This window comes from Eleutherodactylus coqui, chromosome 13 (genome assembly GCF_035609145.1).
Source record: "Eleutherodactylus coqui strain aEleCoq1 chromosome 13, aEleCoq1.hap1, whole genome shotgun sequence".
Classification (NCBI taxonomy): domain Eukaryota; kingdom Metazoa; phylum Chordata; class Amphibia; order Anura; family Eleutherodactylidae; genus Eleutherodactylus; species Eleutherodactylus coqui.
Window position 1 is genome coordinate 13,586,134 of NC_089849.1, and position 8,968 is coordinate 13,595,101.

Here is an 8,968-nt window from a genome sequence, read left to right on the forward strand (position 1 = left end):
AATTCTCACAGCGGGATTCCACCCGGCCATCTGCAGGCGGCCTTCACATCAGGCATAAACAAAAATCCTGCTTATCCAGCACTTACTATACAGAGTTCTTCCCTGTCTATACATACGGCTCGTTGCAGCCGCACGTAAGAACAACACAGTCCAGTTTTCTTCCCTGGGCGAGGGATAGAGCGTCCCATGAGACCAGCAGATTCCAGCATCTAGCTGCACCCAGCCTCCCCTCTGTCTGCATAGCTATGGACTTGGTTAATTATCCAGCCTCTACACCTGGGGAGCTAATCCCCCATAATAAGACCTGGAGTGGAGAGGGTGGAATGGACAGCCCCATTACCAAGCCTGCCATCCATTCCAGAAAAAAAACAGGCCCAACACATTTTATAAAAAGCAGCTCCAGCAACTATATGCTGGAGATCACATCACCTCACTGGTTTTTCCCCCGTGTCCCACGCAGTGAGACACAGGCTCCCTTCATTCTTAACGGGCGTAATACCTGAACCCAGGTGGAATATAGCGACTGTCCAGAGTTAACCCCTTCAGTGTCTCACAATATATTCTTTATTTTTCATTTATGGTAAGGTGTGGGGGGTTACAACAAAGGTAGAGGTAAAATCAATGAATAATCCATTGTAAATCATTCAATCCTCTAAACAACAAGGAACAATACAAAGATACAATAAAAGCATCAGAAAAAAAAGATACAATTAATAAAATATTCATATTGTGCGATCGCATCCTGAAGTGAGAGCAATCCAATGGCTCTGATGATGTTCTATTGGGAATAAAATATAGTTTTAGGAGATTTCAAAATTATTGCATTTTTTCTTTACATTTATTTACATTTTAAACAGCGTCCCAACTTTTTTGGAATTGGGATTGTAATTTATAGGTCCCCTTGTTAAACCTATAGGCCCTACTGTGACCCTTCAGTAATTTATAGGCCCCTCTGTGTCTATAAACGAGTCCCCTATGCATCAATGGTCAGGCATGTTGACTACCTCTCCATTCATTGTCTATGGGACGGATGGAGACAGTGTAGCGCAGTACTCAGCTATCTCCCTGTAATAATATGATTACTGGCCTCTTTGTAGGCAGATTATGTCGTCTCTTCCTTCCTCATGAATATCCCATAGTTTGCTCCGTCTCCCTCCCTCTCGGAGAACAGACATGTGTCACCAGAGATTAGCAATTTGTGTTTTGCTACAGTAATATTTCCAGTGCTTGACTCTCATAAATATAAATGGAATGATCATCGGTCTATAGAGGCTTCCATCTGACTCCCATGAATGTCTTCAGTTGTAGCTCACAGCTTGTGAGACTGTTCTAGTTTTAGATGCAATGACTTGTTGGTGGCAGATGTAGGCAGCGGAGCGCGGCAGGTCAGACCAGCACCGGACGAGAGCGCCGTAACGCTGGATCTAGGCTGATGTATGGGGTTATATGAAGAATATGAAAGACATATGCATCATATAAGACTAGGTTATTATATACTAGAAATCATCCTGCATCCGGCACGTTCATCATAAAGACTTGTACACCATCTGTATACTGCAGGCTAAGTATGTAGCTCTGTGGATTTCTATTAACTCTAAATGCTTATGATGAAAAACCGTCCCCTGGTCAGATGGATCCAGATCTCTGTTGCTGATTAGAGGTCAGAATTTGGCACAAGCAGCATGAATTGCTGACCCCTTCCTGTCAGCTGGTCAGAACATGTCAGCACTGCCATCTAATCAGCAGCAACTACACGAAGCTTCCTGTCCACAGGGGCCGATATTTCTGCAAAATAATTTAATCCTCTAGTGGGATCTACACCATAATGAACTGCTGCGGTTTTGAATGCTAAAGAAGCCCAATGTGCTGCTAGGTGGGGGTCTTTAATAAACTGTCCATACAAATGATACAACAATTGTGACGAGGACGAGCCTTGTAGTTCATACAGCTCACAGGAGAGAGGACGTAGGGTTAGACTGAACTGGTGCCAGTTTCTCGTAGGCTCTATAGAGGTAAAAGGGCTGTTTTCATCACACGCCTACCGTTGGCTGACAAAAAGCAGCTTTTGATGTGATGGTGAATTCAGTTTTAAAGACTTGTTTTGTTTTGATCAATATGAGTAAAGTCTCATAAACAAGTGTAATAACTGGGTTAGAAGAGCCCCTCCAGGAGCCATGTTTTTCTCTGAAGTCTCTCAGGTTAGGATCACATCAACATAGTGCGGCATCCTGGAAGTGTGCCCGGCCGCTGTTCAGACTCATGCTGAGCTTAGCTTCCAAGAAGCAAGATAAAGACATCAGTCTGCATACAAAGAAATCAATGGCTCTCGTTATCTCTGAGGCAGGAAAAGCCTGTATTGAAATAAGAAGAAAATAATACTTTAATCTTCTTGGGACACAAGTGACATCTTGTAAATCACTGAGCGCAATACAGCCGCCTCCATTGAAAGCAGTGGGCTGCCGGCGTGCGCGGGATGAATTGTCGGGAAGGGCTTAAATATATAAGCCCTTCCCTGCAATTCATCCAGAAAAGTGTTAAAATAAAATATATATACATACTCACCTGCTCCCGGCAGCCGGAGTTCCGCGCAGCCAGCCTGCAGTGGGTGTGAAGGGGGTGTGAGTCAGACATGCCCCCTGATTGGCTCAGCGCTGAGTCTGACTCACACCCACTGCAGGCCGGCTGCGCGGAACTCCGGCTGCCGGGAGCAGGTGAGTATGTATATATATTTTATTTTAACACTTTTCTGGATGAATTACAGGGAAGGGCTTATATATGTAAGCCCTTCCTGACAATTCATCCCACACTCGCCCGCAGCGCATTGCTTTCAATGGAGTCGTCTGTATTGCCAGCTCCATTGAATGCAATGCGCTGGACAGCTCCAGCCCGTTTCTAATGAAACGCGGCTAGGAGCAGATTTTCAGGCGATTTTCGGGCACCGGTCACGCAATTTGCGGATGCGCATCCGTCATGCGATCCGCAAATCGCGCAAAAAAACGCCCGTCTGACTAAAGCCTAAATGGGAAAAATTGGCTTCTACTTCATTGCAGTTTTTTGCCTTCCTCTGGATCAACATTAGGGGGAAATAGGCTGAACTGGATCGACAAAGTATATTAGACTCAAAAGAAGACCTATGTTACTATGTTACCATACTAGCAAACAATTAAATCGCACCCTGTCGTGATTGAATAACACAAACTCACTGTGTCCAATATACAAAGACCAATTATACAGCCTTGTACCACACAGCCAGACAATGCGATAAAAAGTCATCAAAAAACCACACATACCTCAAAATGGTGGGAATCAAAACCCCAGGATGCCCTCCAAAAAGGACACGGATTACTTACCGGTAGTCCCTTTTCCAGGAGTCATCACGACGGCCCCATTACATATGGAGGTTGCCCTCTGACCCAGGTAGGGACAGGAAGAGTTTAAAAGCACCTCCCTTTCCACCCATGCTTCAGTGACTTATAAATCATTACGGTGGACAATGTTTACTAAACCAAATTTTACCTTTATTCGGTCATATTTACATTTGAAGAACATAAATTATTCTTAAAGGGGAGGGAACTATGGGCCGTCGTGATGACTCCTGGAAAAGGGACTACCGGTAAGTAATCCGTGTCCTTCCAGAGCGTCATCCCGACGGCCCCATTACATATGGAGTATACCAAATTATACGTGGCCCTAGGGTGGGACTACTGCCTGAAGGACTTTACGTCCGTAACTCAGGTCTTTGTCCGACTGGACGTTAACCCTGTAATGTCGGGTAAATGTATGTATACTCGACCAGGTCGCCGCCTTGCAGATCTGCTCGGCAGACGCCTGGCCTTTTTCTGCCCAAGAGGAGGAAAGAGAGCGAGTGGAGTGAGCTCTAATTTTTCCCGGAGGGTCGAGACCCCTGGCTTTATATGCCTCTTGGATGGCGGTCTTGATCCACCTCGCGATGGTGCTCTTAGTTGCCGTCTTTCCTTTTGCCGGCCCCTGAAATTGAATGAAGAGGTTATTATTTTTACGGAAAGAGCGGGTGGCCTCTAGGTACGCTAGAACAGCTCTCCTAACGTCTAGGTTATGAAATTCTCTCTCTTTCTCGTTACGGGGATTTTGACAGAAGGAGGGCAGAGTGATCGTCTGCTCCCTATGAAATTTTGACACTACCTTCGGAAGGAAGGCTGGGTCTAGTTTGAAGGTAATCCTGTCGTCTTGTATTACCATGTATGGTTCAATACATTGTAATGCTTGCAATTCCCCTATTCTCCGAGCCGATGTTATGGCAACTAAAAGGGTAACTTTTAGTGTGAGCAGCCTCAAGGAGAGTTGTGAGAGGGGTTCGAAGGGGGATTGGCAAAAGCTAGTTAAGACTATATTTAGGTCCCAGGTAGGAAAGGTTTCTCTAACAAAGGGTCGAAGCCGTTCTGCCCCTTTGAGAAACCTACGCACCCAGCGGTGTTCTGCCAAGGGAAAATCTAGATAGGACCCTAGTGCTGCTGTATGGACTTTAAGGGTTCTAGGACTAAGGCCTTTTTCTAGGCCTGCCTGCAAAAATTCCAGGATTACGGGAATGTCAATTCCTGGGATTTTCCCTGGCTCTATTTTACAGAACTCTGTGAATTTTTTCCATATCCTATCGTAGATGGCTATCGTGATAGGTTTACGGCTTTTTGTTAGGGTAGTAATTACATTATGGGAGAGTCCCTTCCCACGCAGTATCATGCTTTCAGCATCCATGCTGCTAGCTTCAATTTCTCGACCCCTGGGTATGTTAGTGGGCCCTGGAGGAGAAGATCTTCTACGGCTGGTAGTAGGAATGGACCCTGGATCGCCAAGGCTTTTAGCAGGGGATACCAGGGCCTTTTGTCCCACATAGGGGCAACTAGTATGACTGACGCCCGGCTGGTTTGGATTTTCCTGAGGGTGCGGGGGATCAGTGGGAAGGGAGGAAAGGCGTAGGCTAGGTCCATGTCCCAGCTTTGGGACAGGGCGTCTACCCCGCGTGGATTGTCTCTGGGGTTCAGCGAGTAAAAGTCCTGGCACTTTGAATTTCTCTTCGTGGCGAACAGGTCTATCTGCGGTTCTCCCCACTGGCAGATTAGTTGGTCGAAGACTCGCTGATTCAGTCCCCATTCTCCTGGATGGATGCTCTGTCTGCTCAGGAAGTCGGCAGCGACGTTTGTGGACCCTTTTAAGTGGATCGCTGAGAGGGACAGCACGTTGGATTCCGCCCAGCGGAGTATCTCTGTTGCCAGTCGTTGCAGGTGCGGGTGTCGCGTTCCCCCCTGGTGACGAACAAATGACAGAGCTGTCATATTATCGGTTAGGATTTTGACATGCCTTCCTTTTATAAGGGGTTCTGCCGCCTGAAGGGCTTCCCAGATTGCCCTTAGTTCTCTGAAATTGGATGAGCGTTTAGCTACTTGGGGGTCCCAAATCCCCTGTAGATTTTGGTCGGCTACTTGGGCTCCCCATCCCGTTTTGCTGGCATCTGTTGTGATGGGTACGGTAGATTCTTGTGACCAAGAGGTACCTTTGCTTAGGTTCCTCTGTGAGGTCCACCAGCGTAGGGACTCTTTGACTCGGACGGACAGGCTCACCTTCTTATCCAGGGATGTCTGCCGTTTGTCCCAGTTGGCAAGGATAAATCCTTGTAATTGCCGGGTATGGGCCTGTGCCCATGGGACTATCTGAATGCAAGCCGTCAGGATGCCCAGCACCTTCATTGTTTCTCTAATGGAAACCGCCGTAGCCTGACAGAAGGATTTTACTCTTTGGGTGAGGTCTTCCTTCCTAGATGATGGAAGCCGGGATTCCTGGATGTGGGAGTCTAGTAATACTCCCAGGTACACCTTTTGTGTACCAGGGTTCAAGTCGGACTTCTGCTTGTTAACTATCCACCCTAAACTGTTTAGGGTGGATAAGACCATGGATAGGTCTATACGCATGGTCTTCTCCGTCCTTGACACCAACAAAAAGTCATCCAGATACGGAAATATGCGGATCTGATTCCGCCTGAAGTAGGCTACCATCTCTATAACGATTTTCGTGAATACCCGAGGGGCGGTGGAGATTCCGAATGGAAGGGCCGTGAATTGGTAATGTTGGATCTTGTCTCCCTCCCGCAGAGCAAACCTCAGGTACTTGTGATGGGCTGCCGTTATTGGGACATGGTAATATGCATCTTTAAGATCTATGGTGCACATTACACTATCTCGATCTATTAGTGGGACGATGGATCTTACTGTTTCCATCTTGAATTTTTTGTACGAGATAAATTGATTTAGGGCTTTAAGATTAAATATAGTCCTAATGGAACCATTCGGTTTTTTTATTAGAAATAGGGGGGAATAGAATCCCTCACCCCTTTCATAATCGGGGACTTGTGTAATGACCCCTAGGTCCTTAAGTTCCTGAACGCCTTTTATGAGGTTCCCTTGTTCCTGTAGGGACCCCGGGGAGGTTATAAGGAATCTCCTAGGGGGTAGCGAGTGGAATTCAATTTGGTACCCTGCTTCGATTATTCGGAGTACCCAGGGGTTAGACGTTACCCCTTGCCACTGGCTTAGATAGCCCGCTAATCTACCCCCTGTTTGTTCAGGGGAGGGTTGGACTTCCTTACCCCGACCTCCCTTGGGGTACGACCATCTTCCAGTCTTCCCTTTCCCTTTAACTTCGGGAGGAGGCTGGCGCATCCTCTTCGGGAAGGATGGTTTCCTGAAAGGTTGTCTGTCAGGCAGGGTTTTACTCTTGTCGCCGACTTTTTCCAGGATTTTGTCCAGGACGGGCCCAAACATATATTCCCCTTGGAAGGGGATGGCGCAGAGCTTATTTTTGGATGTAATGTCTGCGGCCCAAGTCTTCAGCCATAGTGCCCTTCTCGCTGAGTTGCTGAGGACTCCGGTTTTTGCCCCGTATCTTACCGTCTCCGCTGATGCGTCAGCCAGGAAGGCGGTAGCCATTTTTAAGAGGGGGAGACAGCTGGCCAACTCCTCTCTGGGGGCCCGATCCTTTATGGAGGCTTCTAGCCTGTTTAGCCAGAGCGCCATGGATCTAGCCACTGAGGTTGAGGCTATGTTAGCCTCGATGGTGAGGGATGTTGCCTCCCAGGCTTTCTTCATTAATCCGTCGATTTTTTTATCCATCGGATCGGATAGCTGGGAGGTGTCCTCGAAGGGCAAGAGGGTCTTCTTGGCCACTTTTGCGATCTGGATGTCCACCTTGGGGGTTTCCCTGTACAGGCGGACGTCCTCGGTAGCGAATGCGAGCCGGTTTCGGATCTCTTTTGGAACAGTGATCCTTTTTTCCGGTTCCTGCCATTCATCTATGATCACTTGCTGCAGCGTCTGGTTGACTGGGAACATGATCTTTCTTCTAGATCGGAGGCCGCCAAACATCTCATCCTGGATTGTTCTCGGCGGGTTATCTTCCTCAATTTGCATTGTTTCCCTCACCGCCTTGATGAGGTGCGCAATGTCGTTTGATGAGAAGTAATATTTCTTCTCGTCTTCTATGGGAACCGGTGGGTCCTCTAATTCCCCTTCGGATAGGAGCTCCAGCGATTCACCGGAGATCGAACTCGCCGACTCGGTCTGTCTAGGTCTTTTAGGGACCCGTGACGGACCTGGCTGGGCCTGGGGAAGGGACGCCATGGAAGCCTGCAGCTCTTCCCTTATCATGCAGCGGATATCGGATTTGAATGCTGCTTTCTCCTCTGCGAGAATTTTCCCCGTGCATCTGTGAAGGCAGAGCAATTCACTGTTATAGCAGTGCAAGCGTTGGATTCAGGAGCATTACTTGCGGTAATACACTCACTCCTCGCATAGGGGTTTTTTATAGCTCTCCTCGAGCCTTTTGTTGCAGAGGACGCATTTTTTCGATTTTTTCCTCGGGTCCATTTTCTTTGGACCCTCCTTATCCATCTACCCATGAAAGTGGGGGAGAGGGGAGACAAGAAAGGGAACATATATGCATCCGCTGTACAAGTGACCACTTGCGCATGTTTTGGCGTATAGCCTACTTACAGTTGGTAGGGTGTCAATCTCTCCCTCACGTGCTGAGCTGTCGCGGGTAGACATACTCACATACACTTGTCTGGCAGTCAGCAGGAACCTCCATGGAGTTTAGCCTGCTTTTATGGGGAGGATTTTCAAATTTGGCGCCATTTCCGGGTTTTTGCCGGTAGCCACGCCCCCTACGTTGTGCGCGTGACGTCACCACGCCGGATGACGTCACCGCTATGCGCCCGAGGTCCAGGGAGGCCGCCGCTGCCGTTCCCCTGCCAGGAGGAACTATCCCATCACAGCAGCGGCGGCCCGAACATGCGATCCGCGCGAGGGAGACCAGCGCTACTGGGCGACTGACGGCTCCGTCGGCAGCGCAGGTCGGGGATGCAGGGACTCTTGAGTGTGCGGCCCCGACCTCTACCCCTCCAGGGGGGCCGCACAGCGTGCGGTAAGTATTTCTTTGCGGTAAGTCTTCTTGCCTCCGCAGCTTCCTATCTCCTGCAGCTCTGGAGCTGCTCCTCTGTCCCACCGTAGGGACAGGAAGACACTGAAGCATGGGTGGAAAGGGAGGTGCTTTTAAACTCTTCCTGTCCCTACCTGGGTCAGAGGGCAACCTCCATATGTAATGGGGCCGTCGGGATGACGCTCTGGAAAAAGCTCTTACACAGCGCAGAAAAAGAAAACATTTCTGGTTCTCAGTATTGCGACAGAAAGCAACTTTTTTGTCTTAAACAGCATTAAAAGTTGAAAAAGAAAAACTATAGCAATTTGGTATGGCCATAATCATGCTGACCGCAGAATGAAAGTTAGCGTGTCTTTATTTACCGCACCATGTATATTCTAGAAGCAAAAAACAAGGGCACAGCTACTTTTTTTCCACAATTTTTTAAAAGCTTCTAAATGCAGTAAACCCTTGAGTAGCATTGCTCTTAAAGGGGTTGTCCCGCGGCGAAAGTGAAATTTTTTTT

The 8,968-nt window shown here is 48.1% G+C and overlaps 1 protein-coding gene across 1 annotated transcript; it reads right to left on the minus strand.

Annotated features, from left to right (window-relative positions):
• Nucleotides 1–3,496: 3,496 nt before the first annotated feature.
• Nucleotides 3,497–8,642, minus strand: LOC136587745 (uncharacterized). The gene is made up of 2 exons (XM_066586502.1): nucleotides 6,617–8,642; nucleotides 3,497–5,279 (listed from the first exon to the last, which is right to left on the minus strand). Exons 1-2 carry the CDS (start codon nucleotides 7,671–7,673, stop codon nucleotides 3,691–3,693), a joined length of 2,646 nt encoding a protein of 881 aa, XP_066442599.1. The 5' UTR covers nucleotides 7,674–8,642; the 3' UTR covers nucleotides 3,497–3,690.
• Nucleotides 8,643–8,968: the final 326 nt, after the last annotated feature.

Excerpts from the sequence above, each read along its gene's own strand:
- LOC136587745 (XM_066586502.1), bottom strand. The coding sequence starts at position 7,673 with ATGATAAGGGAAGAGCTGCAGGCTTCCATGGCGTCCCTTCCCCAGGCC. Across the intron at positions 5,280-6,616 it reads GTACCCCAAGGGAGGTCGGG|GGGGGAACGCGACACCCGCA; the intron begins GTAAGGAAGTCC and ends GTTCGTCACCAG.